Raw genomic sequence first — 27,748 nt, 5'->3', positions numbered from 1 at the left:
TTAAGGGCCTAGCGGATGTCTCATGACACTTTGTTTTAATTCCATACTACTGCTTTCAATTACGTATTGACTACAAGCAAGCCCTCTGGGCGTAGGGGGACAGAAAAAATTTTAATCTCACCTGTCCTAGAATTCTACAGAGAGCTTGCTCCCAGGCTAGATTACTTGTTGTTGTTCTACAATTCAACTTGCAACGCTTTAATGCCAACTACGCACAGTTGGCTGAGCGTTCTTAAACATTTGTTGATCAACAAACGCCGAACGATGTTGTTGTTTAAAACATGTTGTAACTTGTTGAACGCAACAGAGCCTGTCTTCATTCTCGTTCAACATGTTGCTGTATTAACATTCCAAGTGACATTACACAAGAGCAAACGGCAACCTTCATTGATCAGCAATTATTGATTTTAAAAATGTCTTGCATGCTCGTTCTCTCCTATATTTTACCTACGGGCACCTCATGCAATAAACCTCTCTCAGTCGTTGACCGGAAACGTTTGTTCAAAAGCAGAGAGATTCATCTCTACCTTTATCTCTGCCAAAGGCAGTTTCTACGCAATGACAAACCCACACAATGAGAATCTGTTAACGAAAGTGATCTGTCCTTCGTTTTCTCACGGTCCCAATTTCCCATGACTACTGTTTACCAATTAAAGAAACCTTTCAGGACGAAAATGTTTGAGCACGTATACTACCCGCAAGTCACGAATGTAAATGTTTGAACTTGCCGGCTTCGTGAGAATTCAAGGTTGAATAATATCAAATTTTGTTCAATTCTCTATGTTCGTTCCTTGCAGAAGCGTGCAAACTCAGTGTGACCCATCCGCTTTAACCTTTCCGCGCCTTAAAGAGATCGTCATCGATCGGGTGGCCAGTTTCCTGATGTAAACACGTAGCCGGAAAATTCCGAATTCCAACCGTAAGTATGGCAGCTTAAGATCATGAAAGGGGTCATTTTGTAGACCAATTACTCTGCTTTAGACCATCCTTTGTTTTCGTTCCTGCTTGTGGAGGCTGAAATAACTGATTTTCAGAGCAGAATTTTCCATTCTTCGTGGGTGTTTCTCCTTTACAGCTTCTTTAGTGCTGTCATCAGAAGATCGGTCACGATTTCCGGTTACTTGGCTTATTGTATGGTTTATTTCCGTGAAGTTTTAAGTTATCCGCAAAACATGAGGTAGCCTGACAAAACAATAAAATAAATAAATAGATTCCACAATAACTTTGTAGATAAATTCTTTTCTCTCCCCATTTTATTAAAGACGGCTTCAGCCCAATGTAATAAGGTTTATGAAAATGCGGTACTTTTAAACGTCAGTATCGTACGAGGTGGAATCTTTACTGACCGCCCACACTATACATTCACAGTGATTTCAGAACTACGAACATTCGCACAGACTCAAAATAAAGGCACAAACGTAGTTCAAATGAACATTTATGAGTTATACATGGTCATTCGTTAGCGTGCACGTAGTATGAAATTAAAAGTGGCAATTTTTTCAAAAAGAAATTGGCAAACTTTCAAATCGGCAAAACATTCTTACGGAAAAAAAATAAACCGACAAAACAAACAAAAAGATAAGCATGATGTGGCACGCCGAAGAATATGGTTCTTTGAGCCACCGTTTCACGCAGGGACAACGCGTTTTTTTCTTTCGGACAGAAAAAAAAGGAAACTTCATGAAAAAGAAAAACTTGGGGATAAAACAAGAAAGTGGAAACCAAATGCAGAACAAGAGCCGTGCAATTTTAATCAAAGTGAACCTCTCATGTCAACAGTCTAATAAAACATTTTCAAAATAGCTCGCCGAAAATCAAAGTCGGCTAGAACGGGTTAACAAGATTAAGACGAAGAGAGGACGAGCATTTGTTGGGCGCAGGCATCATCGGGAATAAATACCTGTGTGATAGTCACCCTTTAATAACGGGGGCTATAATGCCGTTATTTCCTATTTTTATTAAAACTTTTTCCTCATCTCTCCCCTGACATTCTGCTCTCTATTATCGTTTTCTTAAATACGTCAACCTTTGCCGACTCTTTTTGTAAGTCGCCAAGTGAATTTTGAGGTTCTCGTTGAATGTGAGTTCGTGAAGCAAAAATATTTCGAGCCCTACTTCTTTGTACAAAAAGGGTGCCAGGTTTGTTTGCTAACTCTCTTTGAGAGTACCTTTCGTGTTCATGAGGACACATTTGTAATATCTTTTCCATCTAGTCCTCTTCGAACCCCAGACAAATTCTTCAATTTCGATTGGTTAATGAGAAAGCCTTCAGAAGGGACAATGGGCAGTTGTTCCTTTACAAATGATATACCATATGTGGTCTTATAGTTTCCAATTTCGACAAATCTCGCATATTCATGAGAAAAAGCGGTCAACTAATAGCAAAAAGTCAATCCAGGTAAACCACCGATGTTTGAGCTTGCCAAAAAAAAAAAAACAGACTAACAAATGCCAGGATTTAAAAATAGCCAGGTTAAATAGATTTATTTATAAGCGTTAAAGTATGGAATTACATGTAATTGGGTTTGCCTGCATGTTCAGACCTTGGCAGAACGTATATCCAAGGTAGAGGTTACAATCTCCTGTTTTAGCACCTTTTGATACATTAGGTAATTAGATGTCGTATGTTAGTAAGTGGGTTAACACGATGCATTGATAGATACGCGCGGCAAGGTCAGTAAATCCAAGGTAAACGTCAAACTTCCCTTTATTAGTGACAGCCGACTTAATTTTTTTTCTTGAGAGTTGTCTGTCGAGTTCCATAGACTTCACAGTTGGTTTGGCTATTTAACAATTATTCCACGAGTGCGCGTTGGATATAAGATGGTAGATAGCCAACGAGGCGCGTTTAATAAAAACGCCCACAAAATATCGAGAATTCTTCCCGACTTAATTCGATTTTCGGGTATAATGGCTCTTAGAAAATCCAACTAATGGTCTATTGTCAATGCTGCGTTCTGATTGGTTGAGCTACTACTAGTCTATAAGTTATAGCCCACAAGTAGCGAAAAGTAAGCTTTGAAAACCAAAACAATGGTGGCTGAATCGCGTTTTGCTAGCTAAAGTTGTTTTGTCTCGATATTTCGGTGAAATAAGAAAGCCAGTGAAACCTCTATTAAGCGGAGCCCCAATTAAGCGAACACTAAGCCGGGTCCCGAAATTAACGTCTTATATTTCCCTTTATGACGAAGCCCTATTTAGCGGACACCTCTATTAAGCAGACGCGGACGCTAAAATAAATTGTATTTGGTTAATTTCTACTGTTTAAAACCTGTGTTAAGCGGACACCGGACTGAATCGACATAGTAGTTTTGGATTACGTCCTTGAAATACGTACTGTAGTCGATTATAAAGATAAATCAATACATTTAGCTCTCGATATCCGGCCGTATGATTGTCATCCGCATATCCGCTATCAAAGTTCACCTAAAAGTATCGCACAAAGTACAGCACAGCTTTCTAAGCTTCCTTAACAAAATAAAACTTTATCACAGCACAGAGTAACCGTTGAATGTTAACCGTTAACAAAAATTGCGCAATCTGTACAAAGTTCTATTAAGCGGACGCCCTCTGTCAAGCGGACACTTGGGAAGGTCCCGAAGGTGTCCGCTTATTAGAGGTTTCACTGTAGTTGGATTTCAATAAAACAATTATTCCCTCGGCCTCATGAGCTATTGACTCAGAGCCCATTCGGGGTCGAGGAATAATTGTTAAATATACCATGATGGCTAAGCCTATCAGAGCTCTAGAACTGCATTATCGAATGATTCAGTTTGTAATAATATAAAATATGTTTAAAGGAGAGAATAATACGCTTGGCAAATAGTACCAATGTTACGTTAAACTTAGTATACTTCCTAATAAAATGCACAGAATATTCACAACATCTGTACAACGCATGACACAGTGACAGTAGTGTGTATGTTTGATGAGGAAGGTGAATAGGGGTATACAAATCCGCCGAGCCGTTATGATTTATTAACCAAATCCGCCCTTCCATTTTCGCCGAGAGTCCGAAATCCGGGCAAAAATATATCAATTACACGTAAAGTCCAAAATCCGCGCCCAAAAAAAAGATGAATCTGCAATCCGCTGCAATTGCAGGATCTGGAATCCGTTAAAATATCGCTTTGAATCCGAAATCCGGGCAAAAATATTTTCAAAATTCGCCGATCCGTTCGCCTATTCACCCCCTTCTTTGATAGGTATTTAGCATTTTCGATACTCTTAAGAGCGTCCTCGAGGAGATACGAAAACATTAACAAAATGGTAAAAGTTCTAATTAAGTCCTCTTAAATCTGGGAAGCAGATGATATCTCTTGACATCCTTTCCTTACCAGTCAATACTGGTCTATACGGTTGGAAAAAAACATAAACATTCTATCGATGATAGTGAAAGCTCCATCGAACACTAAGGTACCTTTTAACTTTATATCAACAGCGTTAAAAGCTACGTAAACTTTGGATCAGGGAAAAGATTCAATCAGTCCTGTGTTTCCGGATTTTGAGTACAGAGACTCTCTCCCTTTCCACTTGCCGCCACCACAAAAACGGAAATACTGTAAAACGTTATCAATATCTTTACTATTTCATTCACACTGAGTTAAAATTAGCTTCCTTTATCGATAATTTCAGCAAATTTTAAATTTTTGAAATTTTGTTATTTAACTTAAGCGGCAAAATATTGGTCCTGTCATTAGTGGAAAAGACACTGATTCTCAGCAACCACGAACAAAGAGGAAACAATACAGTAGAGCAACGTTAATAGAAAGTCGCCGTATTAAAGCGAGTCTCCTTAAATCTCGTCAAAACATTTACTTTTCCTTATATTGGAACAAAACACCAAACAATAAAACGGAGTATAAGTATCAACAAGCTAAACCGCGTCTCTAGGTTTGTTGGAGAACACATAAAAGTCGATCATCATTAACACACTACTTAATATATACAGAACTCGGGGAAACACCTGTTCCAAAATAAAGTCAGGATGGTGACATCTCTCCAACTGACTGACTCCCAACAGTGCTCTCATACGGGAGGAAAAATTAATATTTGGGTGCTGTTCAAGATCAGTCTTTCTTTTTGTCTGACCGGGAGGCTCCAAAAATGAAACTTTCTTCCTCGTCACTGTACATTTTATGAAAACAGAAATTGTACTTTGATGGTTGAAAACATAGTTTTGTAGTACCTCGGTTTGCTTAAGAGCGCTTTTAACTTTTTCACTGCTGTTCCGGTTGTTGTTCTTGGTCCTTAAATTTTGTCACCTTTTCGAAGGAGACTGCTATTGGTCAGGGGCCCAGTCATGGGCTCCTGTATTGGTCAAGACTTCTATCATTTTTCAGTACCGGCAAGCAAACGCACTGGCATTAGACTGAAGTCGCAATTCTTCAAACTGCACTCGCCTGCGGTTCCAGCAGTATTTGTATAATTTTTGGTCCATTCTACCGCCCGCGAGGGAATTTATTTTGTAGTAATTCACTCACATGAAATTCTCACAGAAATAAAACACAACTTTCCAGTTTGTTAAGGCACGTGACTTTCAAACGGAGTGCAGGGCATCAAGGGACTCTGTGTTCGTCCGAATAAATGAAAAAAATTTTCTTTATAATTCAAATTTAACTAGAGAAAACGGGACAAAGGCAAACATAGTAAATTTAAGTTGGGTAAATTATTTCAGGTTAAAATTTTTCATATTTCATTGATATTCGTTCAAAATATTCCGCCGTTCCTGATTAGCTCAAATCGCCCGATTTTATTCGACTCAACGGTGTATTGCACAAGCAGCCTCGTTTGCAGGCAAATATCATATTGATCTACCTCGTTTCCGGGATCGGAGTCCTGGATGTTTAATCACGAGTAAACAAAAAATGGCGTTCACGAATATTCGAAGACGAAATAGCTGAACTTCTGACTAAAACTGAACGGAAGAAATGAAAGAATACACAAAATATTTTGCTCGATGCATGTTACCTACTTCTTTATTTACATCCTGAAACCATGCCAAGAAGTAGGCTTTGGCCTCATTGGACAACATTCTCCTCGATCTGCATAATTCTTCATACTTAGCCTCATTCAATACTGAATTGTTGTTAATTATAGCATGCTTTCAACTCTGCTAATCCTAGCAGTTACAGTACACCTGGTTTGAAATTAAGTGGCCACGCGTGTTATGCGTTCTTTTGAAGCACTTTGGCAGAGCACCCTAACCGCAACCGATCGAACATAAGTTGGAATCCGCTAGGACATTCGGAACTTCCTCTCTGAACCACTTTGACGAAATAAAGAACACCTTCTTGGTATGAAAAATGTTTTAAACAAAGTTTTTAAAGCATAGAAAAGACAAAAAAAATAAAAAAGTGACCAAGTGATAGACAAATCAGGCCTGGGAATACACGGTAAAACACCACCCATACTTTGATGCAGTCGGTAGCGCACACGGAAATGTGGTCAAGCCTCCTCGGAAATGTTCTTTACTCATTGACAGCCGAAGTCTGTCGAAATATATACCGTACTTTTATCTTTGGGGATTCAAGTTAATTAGGAATCAAAAAACCAAAATGCCTAAAACACCTTAATTAGAGAAGGATTGACGCTCATCGGGGATTAAAAATAAATCCACGATTATATTTACCATGCTATTGATTGTTTAGAGTATCGTTATGGTTTAACAAATCCTATCCCAGTTACATGTCCCTGGTCAAGAGAACTTTCCTTAAAATTTGGCTTAACCCTGGGTTGAACTTAACCGTCTTTCGAGGAACCATGCTATGAGCTTAACCTTAAGGCGACCTCCCTGCTTGCGTCATAACCATAGAACTTTTTGATCAATGAATGATACGTTGCACTAAAGCTTGTACAAACAAAGCGTTCAATTTGAACTATTTTTCTAGTTTTAATTCTTCTCTCTTTTTTTTTTTTTTGCGATGGGGAAAGTTAGCTTAGGTTTGGTTTTTGTTTCTTGTTACTGCTTGCTAACTTGGGTGTGTCTAAAGCGGCCGTTACATAACATCCAGTTATATAACGCCATGAACGCTGCTGATATGCAGACAAAACCCGACTGGCGCCTGGTATACAAGGAAAAATTATCACATTACTTCGAGATTAACAATTGTATTTGGAAAAATACTTCCGCAGATTTACGAGCATCACGGAATCAATGTTACAAATTGTTGTCGATCCTATGTGTCCGGATGTTTATTGCATAGTTTATTCTTTAATTCGTGGCGGGAATGAAATCTGGTTTCTCAATAAGAGTTTTTTGCGAAGCCACTTATATATACGTATGACAATAGAGTAAGATAGAGTCTATCGACATCCATTTAGGATTCTTGTGTTATATAACAATTGACGCGCCCTGGCGATTGCTGCAAGTAGCTTGTGCTATATCTTCTCTCTAGTGGAACCACTTCTCCATAAACTTCCTCATAAAAGATATAATTTGATGAGCCACCCTTTTGCCAAGTTTAACTTCTGAAAATAAACATGCTAAAGGGGCTTTTCAGGCTACCAGAAAAGGACAAGTCTCAAGTGAAAAATAACGAAAATTCGAAGAAATACGCTGTTCTTACGTCGAATTTATTTCACAAATCTAATATCAAGACTCGTGGTCTGAGAGACACACTATAAGCAAGGAACTACTAAGTGACAAATAAAAAAATGAAAAGGAAAATATCTATATATATGCTAGCAGCCATCTCCCTTCCAGACGGTTTTGTTCAACATAACGTATAGGACCGGCTAAACTACATTCCGTAAGTAAAGTTGTTCAGGACGCCAGTAATTTTCAAGAACTCACTGCACGTGGGGAAGTCCCTTTTTGGAAGATAATATTTCCTAGTAATCTGAGTGGTTTCTGTAATCCTGGTAATGAAATGTGGAAAGATTCACTGACATCCAAACGGACCACACGGACAGAAAATTCTGATATTTCGAAGATGTCACGTGTAGTCGGGCGTCCGCTGCGGTAATACCACCATCCCTTGGGCAAAGTCACGAAACGTCCTCAGTTGTAATTTACCAAATTCCATACATGTTTCATGCGATAATAATAGCTATGACGTTCTTATCAAGAAATGTAAAGAGACGCATTTCTATATTTCTCTACCTTCATCAGCGTCAAGAGTTTTTATGTTGATGACAAAGCTAAGCTAAGCTAAAGTGGAGGGCAGCTTTGAGAGGCCTCAACAATCTTTATACATCTTGCAAGGACGTTACCCTGGCTTTTTTATAGGGGATGTTTATACTTGACTATCAACATCACCTCACCACATCTGGGCAACATTGTGCCGCTACATTTTTATTTTGGCGGAACTAGCTTAAAGTACTTTAACTAATCCAATTAACCTTTTTGGTGTTGCGTAAGAGAAGCCGGTAAACTAAAGCGCGCAACAGCATTTCGCGTGATTCGAAAGGGGGGAGGGGTCGTTGAGCGAAAACCTCACGGAAAATAAATCAATTAAGCCAACAGATCAAAACTGAGGCTTTCTCAACATTACAACTTGTTTAAGACATGGTTAGCTCAGTTGGGAGAGCGCCGGTCTTCTGAGCGGGAGGTCGCGAGTTCAAACCACGGCCGGGCCAACACTCAGGGTCTTTAAATAACTGAGAAGAAAGTGCTGCCTTTGTAATGACATCTGCAAACAGTTAGGCTTTCTAGTCTTCTCGGAAAAGGGCCAAAAATCGTAGCACTTACACTTATCTGTTCTTGTGGGACCTAAAAGAACCCAAACCACCGTTCGAGAAGAGAAGGGGACTTAGAACCCGGTGGTGTGGCCACATCATTCACATCATGGCTTGGGTGAGTAGGTAAGCTCATAAATGAACCGATAGCGGCTGCCAGGGACGCCTTTGTATGCTGACATCCAACCTTACTATTAACATGATATAAATATATGTTGTAAAGAGGACACGTCTGTTGTCCTCTCATCCATGACCCCTTCCTTCCTTCACCGACACCTCGAACGCCAATCTAAGCCGTTACATGAAGAGCCAGCCAAACCATCATTAGAAACCAATAACCTACTTATAATTAAATATCTTACGTTTCAATAGTGGTGTAGGTCACTCTACAGAAATATTTTTAGATCACAGATAACCCCATCAAAACTATGTGTAAAGTAAATATAACGTTTCCGGATACTATTAAATACCACTGAGATAAGTGATAAAAGGAAATTCTTGACTGACCTTGCCAGGTTTCTCACTCTGAGCCTCTTTTGATTTCCAGCAGGAAATTATAGAGTCTTCTCCTCCTGTGAGTATGGTCTCAGACTACGATTAACACATGATTAGATAGTTAACACGATATACAAACAAACGAATCACGTCATTAAGGAAGTTAAATTACGCAACTAAAAACGTGGTCATAGAGTTACGCAACTATCAAAAACGTGAGCAAGCAAAGCGCGGTCAAGAGAGAGTCCAGCCTTTATCCCTAAGCACATTTCCGTTGCTTACAGTCAGTTTATAAACATTCTAGAAATAAAGATATCAAACAACTGTTTAAAATTATTTTGCCTGTTAAAGTATGGAAGATTTGCTTTCTTATAAAAAGTCTGTAAAGTCACGATTTATAGACATTTCACTATCTCTGTATATGGTCCAGATTTTACAAGGGACATGTTTCAAACTTCGTTCTCATAGCCACCTTCTTTTGGCAGAACCCTGAATCTTTCTACCTCCCAACCCCTTGTGGAAAAGAGTCGACACAAAAGCTTTTGGTGATAGTAGGCTGGAGAAATGGGAAAGGAAACAAGTCTCACCATGCAGTTTCACCAAAACAACTAACGGGTAGACGGGAAAGTTGAGCAACCTTCGCTGTTGTTCCAGATGATTGCCTTACACGCATGGTCAAAGGCTGATTAGCGATAATAAGAATCACAGAGAAAAAGTACACAAGAGCGCCGGGGAGAGCAGCCAAAAATACACTCTTAAACTTCACTCGGTTGCTACATCGGGGCGCTGAGTACCTTACCACTTTCACTCCGATCCTTAGCTAAAATCACTGAAAATCAGACAAAAAATTCGAAATTTCATTTTGTAAAATGCTGGAAAAAATAGTCCCATTTAAAAGTACATGTAACTGTTTCATTTGAATGGTCACATCGAACGATTTTGTCCGTAAACTAAAAAGTTAGATCCACCTCACAAGACTCCAACAATCACTCTGGGACTGAGAAGGTTAACCACTGAAAAATCTGGGTGCTTTCCGTTGCTCAAAACGTCCCGAAATTTGACTGGAACATTGCCATCTTAGAGTAACCGAATAAGTGGTTTATCTCCTGAGTTTATCCTTTCTGACCGGTTGGTCTCGACCAACAAAAACTTCCTGCGCCCTAAAAAGTCCGCTTAGAAAAAGTTGTGGTTTTTGTGTGGACTGTGGGGAAGGCTGCACTGCCCTTGTCCAGAGATGAAAGGTGTCCCAGTCACAACAGTGCAAAATGCCGGACAACCATGAATCCCTCGCGTAAAATAACAAAGAAAAGAGAGAAGAAGTCTGAACAACTAGTTAATCGGTCTCATTAATGGTACACCATGGGATCTGAGATATGGTCCACAGAGTCTAAAGTTAACTTTGGAACTTCTGACACTGTTTATATATAAAGACCTTTTACATGTTACAGGAGGTCAGTTGGAGTTATTTCTCCCGCGATTGATATGAACAAACATGCACTACACTTTTTATGCGATTTTCACTACTCTGGGGCGCTAGAAAGACCCTCACCCTTCGCCTGAGTGTAAAGGATCAGTTTAACGACATAACTTTTATGTGTGCGTGTGCTTAAGGTCAAGTAATACGGGCAACATTTTTGCACAACTTGTCGCGCAACATTGTTGCGTTGCAAGTTGAAAAGCGTTGTTGCCCGTATTACCACCCTCCCTCTCAACTTGTCACGCAACAAATTTCGATGTTGCCAGTTGTGGCAACATGTTGCGCAAAGTAGACCTGAGTTCTACTTTTTGCAACAAACTTTCAATTTTATCATTTGTATCACAACTTGCTACACTTCACAACACTTGTGATTGGTCAATTTTCCCGCACCAAAAACGCGGGAAAGATGGTGGGGCAGCGCGCGCTTGACCTCGGGCATGTCCGACTTCGGCAGGAAGTAAACATAGCCAAGGTTGTGGAGGTTGAGAATGTTGAGACCCAAGATTGTGAATGTATTAGTGAAAAAATGTCAGAGGCCCAAAGAAAAGATTTGTGCAAAGAACTTGAAAAGCACCCATGTCTGTGGGAAACTTGTCGACCAGAGTATAAAAACAAGCCACGGAGGTCAAGAGCTCTGGATGAGTTATGTCAAAAAATTAACATTTCACCAAACTGTCTTAAAAAAAAAGTTATACATAGCCTTAGAAGGGTCTTAGAACGGCATTGACAAGGAATTTAAAAAAAGAAATCACAGAGGGTCAACAAGCCATTTTGTTTGCTGACACAAAAGCACACTGTTGACCAATCACAACGCATGATTTTTTTTAAAGAGCCGCAACTTGCAACATCAAAATTTGTTACGTGACAAGTTGAGAGCGAAGATGGTAATACGGGCAACAGCCCTTTTCAACTTGCAACGCAACAATGTTGCACGAAAAGTTGTGCGAAAATGTTGCCCGTATTACTTGACCTAACTTTCAAATACATTTCCCATCTCACATACGCTATTCGTAAGCTTAAGCAACGTTCCCGGACGTCATGAATAGCAATGGCAAGTTCGATGTCTCACTTGATGGAAAACTTTTATCTCACACAACGAATCTAAATGCCTTTGTTTTAACTCCCGCTGTACGAATTTGTCGGGTCATAGCACCGAAAGAGAGAAAAATCAACTTCCGGTTGCCTTTTGTGACGTCCGGGAACGTTCTCGTTGCTTAAGGCCCCTATTATAATGTTTGTATAGTACGTTGAAACAAAGCAATCAAACACTCACTATGTGATCCCATTGAAGACATCGCACAATGGCTGTATGTCCTCCCATAAGTGGACAAGCAGACTCCAATTTAGAATCTTTTTCATGGAACATGTGAAGTCGGCCACTATTTCATAAGACACAGAGAAATACACTTAAGCTAAATAACTAGTAAGATATTGCCTTTAAATGGAACACAGCAGGGATAGAGCGCTATTCATGATACCACCCTTTGAAAAGACAGTTAACCCATTCACTCCCAGAGTGTTGTGAGGTAGTTCTATCTTTTGAGTCTGTGGACGAAATCTCGCGGTGTGACCATTCAAAGGCAACCACTTCGGCAGTACTTTCACACGGTACGTATTTGTTTTTCAGCACTTTACTGGATGAAATTTGAAGAATTTTAACTTTGGTCACCTATGACACTGCAGGGGTTATTAATATTCCGTCTCCATAGAGTTCGTCTTGTGTTGGTAATAAACCTACACAGGGAGATCTGAACCTTTTTCGCAGTCTGTACGCTTGATACATTAACAATGAAGGCTAAAAAGTTGAACCTCTATTAAGCGGCCACCCTCAGGGCACCAGTAAGTGGCCCCTTATGGCCGGCCCTTAATGTAGGCTGACCCAGTGCTTAAATAGAGGTCCGTCATAAGTAAAGACGTTCTTGAGCGACGCACGTCAACCGGAAATGAGGCCTTCTCCCTTTTTATATGCCTTGACGCACGTTCCTTGACTCTAACAAATTTGTCTTCCTAAGCGTCTTTTCTGTTATAAAGACGATTCACCCGAGAGTTTGACCCAAACCACTATCCCAGGATGGAAAAATTCCACTTCTGGTTGACGTGCGTCGCTCAAAAACGCCGTTGCATAAGTTCTTATTATCTTTAGCAGAAACATCACTTTACTCTATTAAAACAGACACGTGACGGAAGCATCATTAGTGGTCCACAATCAGCCGTCACCTTCTGTATATTCCCCGTCTTCATATGTTAAAAATACAGGCAAACTAATAGTGTATCAAGCGCTTGATGGCCGATTAATAGAAGTGACAAAAATAGGACAACTCTCGCCCACGATGGCCAAAAAGTGTTGCGGTCGCTTAATGGCGTTGGACACTTAATTGAGGTTTCATCACAATTTTTTCCTACAATTATTTCGCAACTTTGATTACTGACCGCTTAATGGGGGTTCAACTGTATGTATTATTAAAAACCTTGCTCTTGGGAATATCACCGAAAAACGCGTTTTAATGCTAGTCGACCCGTCGCCTGGTCATGTTCTGGCTATAAAGAGCGAAAACGTACCACAAAGCCGTTTACAGGGCCTTCTGATCCTGATGGAAAATATTAGCTTCTGAAGTTCGGGCATGCGCAAAACGCAAAATTTCGAGATTTTGGGAGGTTTAAAGTGATACAGCAGTCTTGACATTTTCTTTTCCTGGGTATTTAGTAGGCTTCATTTTGGTGGGAAAATTTCTTGTGAAAGCTTTTAGAATCTTAGGACTAGATGAAACGAAAAGTAGGTGGGCCGTGAAAAAAGATTTTCGGGTCAACGTTACATGTTTTTTTGCCTTCAATGCGGACTCCTTGACTGAATCGTGCTCATTCTGGTATGGTTTAAAAGTTCTCTTCATTCCACACAACTTAGCGGACAAAGTTGTCCTCGACCGTTTAAATTGATAACGTTACATGTGGTATATGGGACGTGAATCCGCACGGGCGGTTACGAGCACTTTAGGGACGAATAGGTTAAGCGACCAACAAACTCACTTGAGAAAGACGGTTACCAAAACAGAAAGCGAACAGACTGTGGCTCCTTTCCAAGTACAACATTTTTACCTGTGTGTTCCTCCAACAAAAAACAGCTGATTTTTTAGTGGATGATAGATACCGTCAATGAAGTAATCCAGTCGATCTGCAGTCTAAATTCACACAAAGAATTAAAAAGAAGCAAATCAACATCACAATCAACACTGCGAAACAACGCTTCTCCAAAATGTCAATAAGTGCCGGGGCGTAATTGTTATCATAAGAACAACACGTAGAAAGATAAAAGTGGGTATGTAGTTCCTAGTGGGGTGGATAGGATGAGGGGATTAGGACGCACTTGGGGTCACGACTAAGGAAGTCCCTAGAGTACCTTCAAGAAGATGGAGTGTCAACTAAGGAAGCCTTAAGGATAAATCTAAGAAGGGTTAACTGAGCGGACATTGATGCCCTATTTGCCGTTTGTACATCTTCCGTAATACATCTCGTTTCCCCCGCCTCAAGATTTTCCATACGCATTGTTTTCAATTTCAATCTTATTCAGTTTCATTTAATTTGTCAAATGTTGGCGAAAGTTTCTGGGGTCGAATCCGAAAGGACCTATCGAAGTTTAGAAAAAGAAAAGGAAAATTTTATGTTTTGTTCATCTACTCCGTAAAGAGGGCGCGTGAAATTAGGAAGTTTTATGTCGCAGACGTGCAACGACGGCTAAGATATGTACAAAAAATCGTGATGCACGTGCAAAGTTGTTGTTTTGTCAATCTAAACCTATTGCTTTTTTGCCGTTCTCGTTGCCGTCGCCGTCGTCGTTGCTTAAACTCCCTAGTGTTGTGATCCAGGCCGCGGTTGTTCAAACGTTGGATAGCGCTATCCACAGGATAAAAATCTATCCACTGGATAGCGCAGTTGTTTTCCCTAATACTTATTCGCTAGATAGTGATTTATCCGATGGATAGCGCTATCCAACGTTTGAACAACCGCGGCCAGAAATTTTGCTACCATAGTAACGTGACGTCACACTTCTTCTCTCTATACCCAGGAGAAATTTAAAACAAAGGTTCTGCAAAAGTTGGAAAGGCAACAATGAAGGTGTACTAGGTAAGATGTGTAAATGGCCAATGGTTTCTCTGAAGAGGGTGGAGTGAGGGGATATGGAGGTTCTTTCAGTCCAGATCCAAACTTTAAATCGCCTCATATATTTTCCTGAAGTTTTCCCAATCTTGTTTTGTTTTCAACTCGCCATGGCAACCATTGCATAAAACTACGCATTATGGTTTAAAACGTACCCCATTTTCTTCTCTTGGATTTTTAAATTCAGTAGTCATTGTCGTCTGAAAAAACATGAAAAAAAAAAGGTGAATATCATTCAAACATGATCACCTACTAAGGACTGCATTTTTGGTCCAGCCAGTGTCTGAACCCGGTGCACTCCACCTAGCAAAACAGCACCTATACTACTTTGGGGTCAATTTAGATTTCTGAGAAACTGCCCACCTACCCCTTCCCAAAGCTAACATTAACACTTACTTCTCACTCAGGGCAAAATAATGGCTTAGGAGAGGGGTAGGTGGGCAGTTTCCCAGAAACCTAAATTAATCCCAGCTTTGTTAACCCTTTGAGCTCCAATATCCACATGCAAATTCTCCAGACTCATCCCTCATCACCCTCAAAATTTGGTAGTGCAGGGATGGCTAAGAAATTTACCAAAAAGCGTGATGCGCGCAAAGTTGTTGCTTTACTACTTAAATAAATTTTTTTTGCCATTGCTGTCATACTTCCCTGTTATTCAGCTGGGAAGGCTATAATAATTTCTTGTAGATTGTGAACACATAAATGAGTATCAGCAGTTCCTAGTAATATCCTTTTTTTGTATCCAGGTAGCTGGCATTCAAATACAAAGTAAGTCCATAAAATACAAAGCAAGAGCCTTGCCTCAGGTACATCCCAGAGTTGAAGCGTCTCTATATGGGTCACACAATAAAGACTTGAATAAGATGGTCCAAAATAACCAAGTTGGCTCTGGAAAGAAAGACACAATAATTATTAAAACTCACAAATACTTCACAAGTTGCAAGCAGAAATGTCCTTCCCCAGATGGGAGGTCAGACTGACATAAGGATCTTGTCAGTAATATTTATGTACTTGATGCAATATGAATAAATAATTGTTGGCCATCTATACTCCAGGTAGTGGTGAAATATAAAAAACAGGAAGACCCAGTTAACGGCACTATGCAGCCTCTGAAAAACTGCAGCCTGCAAGATCACACTATCCTCCTATTGACCAACTAGGGCCTGGGAGGAAAAGGACAATAAAACGAATAAATGATTTTATGGTCCTTTATGATCATTTGCATCACAACAACTTCTTTTCACTTATATCATCTAAGCATGGGTATAGTACAAGGCTAGCATCAAAGTCAACTTATTATATTGATCAGGTTAGAGCTAATTACGGTAAAGTTAATATACACTTCTCTGGTCCTTCTGTTTGGAATAATCACCCTTATTAATGTAAACCCTATAGTTGTCTGGTACTATTTTGTTTTGTGTTGCTCTATAATTTTAATTAATTAATTAATATATTCATTTTCATTACTATTATTTTTTCTCATAAATTAAAGTTGTTTTCCTTTTTATCTTTCGTGTGTCTCAACCCTATAGAATGTAATTTAATTATTGTAACTACTCAGCTAGTTTAGTTTTTTGCTATTCTGAGTAGTTTTTTCCTGATCTATTTTAATGTATTCTGTTTTTTGTAAACGTGGCAAATAAAGTGGTTGTTTGTCTCTATATAAGGAGGCTGAATGGCTAAAACAGTGAGAGTGCTGGACAATCTAAGGGCCTCAAGTTCAAGCTGCACCCTAAAAGGGCTAGCAGCTGGCTGGATTTGTTCTTAGCAGGGCTATGTTTGTTGGGATTCTTACTTGTTCTGTTTACACTTATTATTTGTTCCTTTCCTTACTTGTTCCTGTACTGGTGGAACACAATGTAAAGGTCTTTAGTTATCCCTATAAATTCTTTTTTTTTTTCAACTTTAATTACCCCTCTATTTTCTTTTTTTCCTGTACCATGGTTTAACTCAAATAAATAGCCTCATAAAAATGGCTTACTGCTATTTCCATACCACAGATGAGCATGTGTTAAGTACTGAGTCCAGACAGTCGTCCTCACTTCCTTTACGTATGTCAAACAAACAAATCAAGCCATCCTGAAATTAATTCAAGTTATGCTTCAGTTTTCTTAAAATCACTTATTAAGTTGTCATTGTCAAGTTGTAAACACTGTCATCTTTTTATTCGTCATTAGAAAAATAATACCCTTTCTTTAGGGACCTTGTCTTTTACGTCACCACTCCTATGACAAAAATGTTTCTGAGAACAATATTTCCAATTTTCATATACAAACTACATACTTACAGTTGAACCAGAAGCCATTTGGTGGGTCTGTAATGGACTAAACTGAATCTAAAGATAACCAGGATGGGTAATTTAATCATTTATTTTCAATCAAAATGTCAATAATTAGAATTAATTTTTTTGAAAAAATCAGTCGGTTTGAACTAACGGGGGCTTGAAATGGTGGGGTCAGTGTTGAATTTCATGAATCTGTTAGTAATATTATTGTAATATTATTAATAAGTTGTTACATTTTTTTTTCTTTATTTACAACACTTCTTCATCTTGAATTGACATACACTGTATACAATTTTCCATGTCAAAAATGTGACAGCCTCAGAATCAAGTTAAATTTGTAATCAATATTTTCTCATGAACATCAAGAATAATGTTGTGGTTCAATTTTACCCTTAGTTAAAAGTTTATTTTTCTTTGTTTCAAACTCATTATCATGCATTATCACACCCCAAAACAAAAGAAAATAAAATTTAAACCATAGATAAAATTGAACCTTAAAAATAACATCAGTACAGGCACCAGGATTCCATGTGTTCTCAGACTGACAGACATTTAGCAAAGACAGCAAGAGTTTTTGAGCATGTTAGCACTTGGCAATAAAAGTGTTTCCCTCCCCCTGTTCCACATGATATCAGTGTTACTGTAATGGGTTGCAAAACCACAGGTCCTATAAAATTAATGTCCTATAAAATTAATGTTAACCTCAGACTCCAACTAAATCTACTCCTCCTGTTTATTATTAATATAAAGTATTTTAGTCATAAGATTAATGAGATACTCTTTAATTTATAAATAATCTAAGAGCATAATGGAAAATTAAAAAAAAAATAGCTTGATGTTATTATTATCGCTTATATTAAAATAATAATCTCCTCACAAATAAAACTGTTGTTAAAAATTCAATTAGACTTGTAACACCAGTTGTAACAAATATTATTTTATGAAGATTAGTATAATAATAATTACTGTGATGTAAATAATTTAGTTTTTTCCTTCCTTTTCTTTTTTCTAGTAGTGCATTGGTCTGTATTCTTGTATTTTGATGTTGTTATATATTGCAAAAAAAAAAATAGTGTAATGGGTGCCAGTTCTCAGTGCTGTGAGGGACTCACAGTTGAATTCCTAATCTTTATAACGTAGCTAGAATATTCGCCTAATCAAATTCAATAGCGAGAGCATGCTTCATATTCCCATTGAGCACGCTGATGATGTCAATAAACTATACCTCGACTTCTTGTGACCTTAGCAATCGTCCCAAGACGTCTCCCAAGTGCATCCATAACTCAACAGTACACAATAAAGCATTAACCATGTGTTTTATAATGTACATTCAAGAGAAAACTTTTGAATTTGTAAACCAATAGTAGGGAAAAGAGGTGAGTGTTGTAGTTGTTGCTCTTGTCATCTGCATGGCGTGTGCAATCATTCTTTGCAAAGCTATTTCTTTCAAAAAGAATTTTTCGGTCAATTAATAGTTTTCCAGCAACTCAACATGGATTTTACGATCTTTTTGAATGTTATCCTAAGCAACTTTAGTAAACTTTCTCTCAATTTCATAACAAAAACATAACTGTGAGGTAAAAAAATATATCATGTAGACACTGAAGCATGCTGGTTTGAGCATGCGCTACAATAATAAAAATTTAAGTTAACTTCTGCATTGATCGCTTTGACAATGTTATATAACAATTAGTTCATGCTTCAGCTGTGCATGCATATGTTGAGATATTGAGCAAGTTTGGAGAGCACTCAAGAGGCTAGAGTTGCTCTCGGCTACACTTCGAGCAACTCTTACTTAACTAGAGTTAAGTATGTGGACAATCTCTCAGTCTTAGAGATTATTCCTAGATGTTCAACCAGCATGCTGCCCTTTGTAGCTAGGGATATTTGTTCTCATGCTAGTAGTCATGGTATGAAGCTAAATCCATCCAAATGTAAAGAGTTACTCATAGATTTCTTACAGTATAAGCCCTCCGACCTACCTCCCTTACAGATGTCGGACAGTATTATAGAGCAGGTGTCATCTTATAAGTTGCTCGATGTCCATCTGTTGCACAATTTATCGTGGTCTATTCACTGCGACTATATTGTGAAGAGAGCATGCAAGGGTCTCTACGTTTTGCGTGTCTTAATGAAATCAGGCCTCCCACCAGATGATCTCAGGTCTCTCTCAGGTTTATTGTAGCCTTGTGCGGCCCATTTTAGAATATGCATCTCCGGTGTGGGCAGCGTTACCCAACTGTCTGGTTCAATTGGTGGAAAGCGTGCAGAAGTCTGCACTAGGAATCATTTTTCCAGATTGCTCTTATGAGTTGGCACTCGTGCGCTGTGGCTTGCCTACACTGTTGTCGCGCCATGATGAGGCTTGCAGGCATTTTATATCTAACATCAAGGAGTCCGGGTTCCTTTCACACCTGCTGCCGCAGCCCACGAATGTCGCTCATGGGTACGGACTGGTTGAGGTCGGGTTTTTCCCGTTCTGAATTCCGCTTTGTGAGAATGGACCGCCTTAGTAATTTTGTTACCCACAGTTACAATAGGATTTAATTGTTTTTGCCTTCTTGCCATGTGTAATTATGTGTTCTGCGTATTCTTGACCTCCCTTGTAATTTAGTGTTATACACTACCAAAGAGTTTAATAAACTGATTATTATTATTATTATTATTATTACACCTTTTTCGTGCTCTCCAAACTTACCACATGCTCAATATCTCAACATACGCATGCTGACTCATGAACTAATTATTAATTGGTCATTTAACGACTGACGGGTGTTGATCCAGTACAGGTTTTCTTGGTGCCTTAGCTTCTGTACTTTTGCTCTCTCAATAAAGTCCAACTTAGAAGATACACCAGAAGAAGAAATGTCCCTTACTAAGTAGAAACACATGCTTAAAAAAGTAACATTACAACGATACTGTGAAAGGTTGAACCTAGGAGTAACTTCATAAGTTGGGTAAATACTATCCTTCATAAATATAGATCCCCTGAACATCTTAAGTTACACCTAGACAATCTTAAGTGACACCTAGACACCGAGGAATGGATCCACTTCTATTAACCATGTGCACATGGTAAAATGGCAGTATAAATGTACAATGTACTTTCATTGTACAGTTATTATATTACCTGTGTTATTTCACCATTATGGGAGTCTGTAAATACCTCCATATAACTCTGCAGCATCTTATTGCCTAGTTTCCTTGTATCCCTACAAAATAGTAACTCAGAGCTTATGTATTCTATACATAAATAATGAAAATAATGACATTGCTATCTAAAACCGAATGTCCTTTTATGATCACCAAAGGGACACACCCAAGTTTCAGGTGTTGGTATTACCTTTGGCATCTCTGGGGTTAAGCAGAAGTGTCCATTTGCAGAGATTCAGGAGAGTGTATGGGAAACGGCAATACCTTTGAGACAAGAAATCTTACCAAAGGTACAGGCAAACATCTTCACCATATGGGTCTGTAGCAGCTGCTATGATCTCATCAGAACAGTTTAAACCACAAGCAGAAAAGGGACAATTGTTTGGACCTGGAACAATGTGAGCAAATATATCAGCAAGTAAATAAATAACGATTTAGAGATGGCACATCCACATAATGGTACTTCATATACAATTCCTGGTCAAATTGGAATTTGGAAATGTTGCTTTTTGAGGAGAGAGGAATACCAGAGTACCTGGAGATAAACCTCTCGGAGTAAGGAAGAGAACCAACAATAAACTCAACGCATATAATATGGAATCAATGCTGGGATTTGAACCTGGGCCACATTAGTGGGAGGCAAATTCTCTCACCTCTGTGCCATCCCTTGCTCCCTTAAAATGAATGATTTTAAATTTTTTACATTTGTCGAGCATCATTAAATTTTCAAAAGCTACTCTGATTAATTTGTCTATTAGCACAATTACATTGCAGCTGTAAAGATCCAATTTAGTGCCTGCAGTGCTTATTATTTTCATCAAAAGGACTTAAGGAAGAGTGAATTACAGGGATGTTTCTACCTCCGTCACAAACAACCAGCTGAATCATCATCACAAAAGTTAAAGAAGTGATTATCAATTCAATAGAATTGACCTGCTCTTTAGAAGGAAGATGGTCTGACAACTTACTCAGAATTCTGTACACTGGTGTCCTGTATCCTTCCCTCGTGTCCCAGAAACTAAAAAGATATTAAAAAGGGTCACTATATTAAAATCTACTTGAAAGATTACTGCAACACTTGTTAAATATTTCCAGCTTGTGTATTGGTTTTTTTTTATGGCAACATTTGATTCAAGTATTCTAATGAGTGACACTCATAATGAAATGCTAATTTATAAATGAAATAATCAAATGGACATTACTTTTAATATAATGTAAGATTGTTACTGTCAAACTCAAAAAACCGTGAACACCTGAAAAATTTTAGGAATGTTGATTGTTTACTGGCCCATCACAATAAAGTTTAGGACACACGAGCAAACCTCAAAACCACGAACTAATTACCGTTGCTGTTTGCGGTTTCGTCATCTCGTGCCTTATTGGTTTATTTCTTGCAACACAATGACATTCCATAAATATTTCTGGTGTTCACAGTTTTGTGAGTTTCACAGTAAGTGTTGAAAACTTTAACTTGAAAACAATGTCACCATTCTGACTAAGAAATATTTTGTACCTGACCGCTGTATCAGAGGATGTTGTCCAGAAGCAATGCTGGTTCATTCGACAAAAGTTCAAACCTGTTATCCTTCCATTATGAGCTGTGAAAAATAAACAATGAAAGTCTCTTCAACCAATCACTTGCTCTGAGTCTGTATAATATTTTAGAATATATTATAAGACTACTGGAATTTTATTTGAGATTGCATTCCCTTTTTCTTTCAAAAACCTTAAGCAAACCTTATGATAGACTGTTCAGTCCCCTATTTTTCCGTAAGATCATCGAGATCGAGCGCTTTGCGTTCCGGGCTGCCATCTTAGATGAGTGTCAAAACTACTTAGGGGGCGGGGGCGGGTTGGGAGGAAGCGAGAAAAATAGAGGGACTGTAATAACATCACTGCAGCTTGTGTTCAGGAGGCGTGACAGGAATTTCACGCCTTTTACCATTCATTAATTAAGAAACTCCGCTAGTGATGAAAAACATGGCAGACACATTTAGCATCGATTACACGTGTTACAAATATCTCCTTTCGAAACAGTGATTTTATAATGTTTCTAGGCCCATTCCTCGAAATAAAATCGGCAAACACACACAAGAAAACATTTTTCTAATCAAAATACCAAAAATCCTTCGTGTGTTTGCGCAAGATGTGCCTTATGGTATGAAAGCATACGTTTTATGGAAATATCGACTTGTCAACGACTTGTCAGTATCGTTGTCAACGCAAATAAACATCTATTGTCTAATGACTAATCAAATGCCTGCGTTGCTGGTACAACGCGCTCCTTGAACGCGAGCTGCAGTGTTGTTATTACAGTCCCTCTATTTTTCTTGCCCCCCCCCCACCAGAGCTATAATCCCCGACGCCCGCCCCCTCGGTACATTTGAAAATCAAGATGTAGCTGTGACGGTAAGACGCGCTATATCTAAACGATCTCACGAAAAAATAGGGGATGGTGAACAGTCTAACCTTATGATTCAGCCATGATTAATGGACAAAGTACTATTTTTTTTCATATTCACTTGCACTGAGTCTAAAAATATGAATTTGTAACTTAATAGCTACAACTGAATTTGAAGAAACCTAAACATATGTGTGCAAACTCTACAGCTTCATAAGGCTTCCTTTTCACATTTCCTAACTAAAGATCTACAAGTTTCTATTAATGCAATTTAAGTATCCTATGTGATAAGCACATGGTCAGCAAACTGAAATATTTTGTTGGTTTTGCAGTTGTGTAAACACTTGAAGACAGTGATCAAGCACACAATCATTTATTCGGTATCATCGAACACTTAACAGTGGTCACCACGTTGGACTCACAAGCAGGAGTTGGAGGATTTGAGTCCCGTTTTGACTGCTAGTTGGATTTGTTTCTCCATCACTCCATGTTCGTTCAACTTCTCTGTCATGCTTGTAATTAACTAACTGGTTGCCTTCTGCTTGGGGTTTTTAATCCTGTTATTTTCTACTTAATTTACTTGTTTCTTATTATTTGAGTGTGGGAGTGCCTGTAAACTAGCTGAAAAGGCTAAGTGCTCTTCCACAAAGTATTTCCCACTTGAATGCACCACTCCTTCTACATGTTTTATTTTAATGATACTCTTTCTAAACCTTGTATATTACATTATGTGCAAAATTAAAAAATATGTTGCCCAATTGGAAAGAAAAGTAAACTGATCCAACAAAGTAGTAAAATGACTTCATACAATACATGCAATCTATCTACTAACATCAGAAACTCGAACAAGTAATATTATCTATTTTGTATTAATCTGGTACATTGGCTTGATCTGTTGGTGATTCTCTGTTGTGCAAGAATTTTTGTACATAACATTAACTGTTGAAAAAAGTCATTTTCTGACAAGCCTTTTTTGTCTCATAACATTCATTTACCTTGGAAATCTCCACAGTAGAGTAGTGTGTCCATTTGGAAAAGTTTTATTGAGCCCTGTGGACCTAAACAAAGTCAAAAGTGTTCCCTTCATAATGAGCACTATTATAACTGATATTCAGTAAACATTGTTATTTTCCATATTAATGCACAACAAGTTAGTGCCCACATAATTATTTTACTCCATTAAGTTGATATAAACACTGCCACTAACCTCCTGCTGCAAACACATCTTGTTTTGGGCTGAAAGACAATGAAGGATGATGATACACAGCATTAATTTTTATTTACTGTTAATAATTAACATGATTAATTGTGTCATTTTTGCCGCTAAAGCGGGAAATCAGAGAAATATTGTTAAAACTTCAGACTCTTGTTTCAACAGCAAACATTAGTAGTTGTACTTCTCATTGTATGTTATACACAAAATATCTGTATGTTAAGCCTGTCCTGATGTGACTGTTTCTTGCTTGTTGGGCATTCACTGACACACAATGACAAATAGATAGCTTATGTATACTTAAGAGTAATTTTGGTTCACTTAGTTCTGCCCTCACCTGGCCTTGAAGATTTGCCATTTCATGGTGAATTAGCGCGGTTCTTTGACGCCATGGAGATTTGAGAGTTCACGCTACACATAGTCACCTGCATTACTTTTTTTATGTAGGAAAACAACACCGAACAAACAACAAGCCACAAAACCATGTAAAATGCGATGAATTGAGCCCAGGTCACACAGAAAAAAACAACAATATGCGCAAGTTTACCTAACTACAATTTATTGCTATATTTATGCCCATATTTCTGTTGAATATTTATGTCGAATTTCTCATACAAAGTCTAAAAATAGTTCATAATATGCAAAACAGTGTTGAAAGTCGCAGTGATTTTCTTTATGCACCGAGCTTGGGCTGCCTGTGCAGTAATCCTTACTTGCATGAAGAAACAAAATAGTTCTGCAGCATTCTGGTGCTTGTAGAGTGGAACCCTGCCTTACAGCCACCAGTAATACGGTCACCTTGTTATTAAAGCCACTTTTTTGGCCGCCCAACAAAAACAACCATTTATTTTCTTGTACAGAAACCCTCACTAATACGGTCACCTTGTTATTACAGCATATAGATACTGGATCATTCCACATGAAGTGTTACAGTTATAAAGAATTAAGGTGGATGGGAAAGGGAGGGGGGCTTAATAAATTTCTTCACCTGAAAAGGGGGGAGGAGTTAAGGTACTCAGAGCTGAAAATAACGGCCGGTCAGCGGACAATGTCCGGCCTGATCGCGGACTTGACCAGTCAAACTCTCATCTTGCCGGTCATTTTGACGGGTCATTTTAGGATAGGAACTCTTTTTTTCCATATGGTTGTCGCTTAATCCTCTATAATGCTGTATTGATTTCTTTTTCTTTGACGTTTTTTGCTGCTTTGCACTAAAACCTTTTAAGAAAAAGAACGCCGCAATAAATTAATTTCATGTCATAATGAAATGCAACAAAGCGAAACAATAAGAAACTGAGTGGAGTAACACAACGTTGCAGGTCGTACTCTACACTTGTACTTTCTGCTTTCCTGTAATCAGTAATGTGACCTGCTTTGGGAATTCGACAGAAATCAAGCAAATCGATCGTAATTCTCAATGGGTCGTCCTGTGTTTCTCGGGGAATAAATGTTAGCGCATCGATTCATAATAATTTCTTTATGTCAAACATGAATCTCATTTGTGGACTCGATTCCAAAATAGTCTGATAAAAATTTAAGCTAATCGAGAAGGAACGTCATCTATCTCGGCGCTTAATTCTCCTTCTTGTAAACAACCTTGTGCAAATTTCTGTTGACATTTGAGCCCTTCGCGATAAAGTGTTGTGCGATGACCCGAATGAAAGCTCTGCTGTATATTTTTTGACTTCTGATAACAAACATGCTGTTTGTAGAAGAGACTTTTCGCCAATCCACATCAACTTCTTTGCCGAAAATATTAGCGACGATTCTTTTCTGTGGAGGAGACTTTCGATCACGTACCAGGCAAGGAAAAAGATCAAGTTTCACCTTGATGTTCATTTCAGAATGTCAACGTAAAACAAACTTGTGCAGATTTTGTTCTTTAATAACCCCAATTATTTTTTTTTCGCAATTCCTTAAGTTTGTTAAACTGTATGTGTATTCCATTTCCTGAACCTTGAGAGTTTGAAAAGGATTTACGCTTCACTTTTTACCTTTGGAGACAAAACCGCGGAAAGGAACTCTACAATGAGTGAATGCATTTTTTACAAACTAGCTGTCAAAAATGTGAACGTTAATGTAGTAAAAACGATCTATTGCCAGCGTAATTCGATATTCCTGGCAAAAAAAAATTATAGTATTCATTATTTGACCGGCCAGAATCGGGGTTTGTCCGGGCTAAAAAATATTTGGCCGGTCATCATGACCGGGGACCTGCTGTCCATTATTTTCAGCCCGGGTACTTGCATTGGAATTTGTGGTACGTCTGTAAACCTATTACATTAAATTATGTTACATTGTAAGCTTACTCAGACCACTTATTTTATTTTCTTATTTTATTAGATTCGCCAATTATTGGCAGGGTCACCACAACAGCATGAAGCCAATTACTGCGGGCCCATAACAGTCCCTCCCCCCATGAGAGATAGACCACCACACCGGGGACTACGTCCCCTACTCTCTATGAACGGTATGTGGGTTCTTTAACGTCCCACAGAATTTATATATGCAAAGGTTGTGAGACGGGGCCTACAGTTTATTGCCCTTATCCAAGAAGACTAGAAAGTCTAACCATTTACAGATGTTATTACAAAGGCAGCACTTTCTCCTCAGTTATTTAAAGACCCTGAGTGTTGGTCCGGCCGGGACTTGAACTAGCGGCCTCCCGCTCGGCAGACCGGCGCTTATCCAACTGAGCTAACTGGGTGGCACTAAAAGGAATGACTACCTAATTAAATAATTGTGTCTATTTAAAAATCCTGTTTAGGATGGTTTGGTTCCATCAGTGATCCTGAAAAGTGAACTGCAAATGTGGCCCAACAAAAAAACACATGAAATGTGATTTCAAATAACACATGACATTGCTTCGTCAATGACGTCACAAAACATGTTTTCCTAAACAGGGAAGGGTTGCAAACCTTAACCTTAGGAATTTTCACCACCAAAATGTTACATAAACAGTGTACGTCATAAATCTGCCCTGTGTGATTGGAAATGTTTTTCAACCCATTAGCTATTTAACTAACTAACAAGTCAGGTGACCAGGGCTGTCACTAAGAGCTGGGGGCCGGGGATTTCCTCCAGCTACTAGGGGTGTGGCCCCTGGCTACTTTTATTGGAAGATAGAAGAAAAAAAGAACCAAAAGAAATCCCTAGCTGATTGATTCCCTGCCTACTTATTGCATTTACCCAGCAACTTGAAATCTTACTGACAACCCTGCATGTAACCCCTTTCCCATTATTTACAAATTCCTATATAATGTAAACATACATGGCAGTTATTCAGAACCTTTTTAATAGACTCTGAAATGTACCTGACATTACCAAAAGGAACTTGTTGCTCTTTCATTATCCCTTCTCCTTTTAGACTAAATATTTTGACCGTTAATTCTCAATCATCAGTCCTGTGACAAAAATTTGTCCTTCTACAGGGTTATCAAAAGTAACCGGCTGCCAGCCAAAATCGCCACCTACTTGGTTAGTATTTGCCAGCTACTCTGCTTGGCATTTCTTTACGGATGGTGTTTTTTAAATAAAACATCGCTGGACTGACCGTTTACTTTGACAACTCAACTGTCCACTTCAAAACGTTCTGACAACCATTTAGCTGCATTTGTACTTCAGTTTTCAGGATCATTGATAGAAGCAAACCGTTCTAAATAGTATTTTATCAAAATATGCATATTTACTTAGATAGTCATGCCTTGAGTGGCCTTAAGCTGAAGTTAAACTCAGCTGTCAAAAACAACCAATTTACTATACCTGATTGAGAGATGGGTGATGTACCACAGATCTTCCTCTTTACCTTCTTGTGTTATTTTAAGACGGTAACGAAGGTCAAAACCACCAGAAAAATGTGAATTATGAGAATCTAGGCTGACCATATTTTTTGTA

At 38.5% G+C, this 27,748-nt stretch overlaps 1 protein-coding gene across 1 annotated transcript; it reads right to left on the bottom strand.

Moving 5' to 3' along the window:
* Positions 1-27,748, bottom strand: LOC140928018 (WD repeat-containing protein 89-like). The gene is made up of 15 exons (XM_073377732.1): positions 27,617-27,748; positions 23,849-23,877; positions 23,637-23,699; positions 21,754-21,838; positions 21,209-21,258; positions 20,526-20,628; positions 20,218-20,299; positions 17,091-17,138; positions 16,799-16,882; positions 15,602-15,691; positions 14,959-15,000; positions 13,745-13,827; positions 11,925-12,030; positions 9,187-9,270; positions 1-1,182 (listed from the first exon to the last, which is right to left on the bottom strand). Exons 1-15 carry the CDS (start codon positions 27,736-27,738, stop codon positions 1,105-1,107), a joined length of 1,149 nt encoding a protein of 382 aa, XP_073233833.1. The 5' UTR covers positions 27,739-27,748; the 3' UTR covers positions 1-1,104.

Source organism: Porites lutea, chromosome 2 (genome assembly GCF_958299795.1).
Source record: "Porites lutea chromosome 2, jaPorLute2.1, whole genome shotgun sequence".
Lineage (NCBI taxonomy): Eukaryota > Metazoa > Cnidaria > Anthozoa > Scleractinia > Poritidae > Porites > Porites lutea.
This window is presented reverse-complemented; position numbering and strand designations above follow the sequence as displayed.

Bases quoted from the DNA above. Each gene is read 5' to 3' on its own strand.
- LOC140928018 (XM_073377732.1), bottom strand. From the start codon at position 27,738: ATGGTCAGCCTAGATTCTCATAATTCACATTTTTCTGGTGGTTTTGAC. The intron at 20,300-20,525 runs GTAAGATTTCTT...ACTATTTTGTAG, and splicing joins GATGTTTGCCTGTACCTTTG to GGATACAAGGAAACTAGGCA. The intron at 15,001-15,601 runs AGGCTCTTGCTT...TTTTTTCAGACG, and splicing joins TCTGGGATGTACCTGAGGCA to ACAATGACTACTGAATTTAA.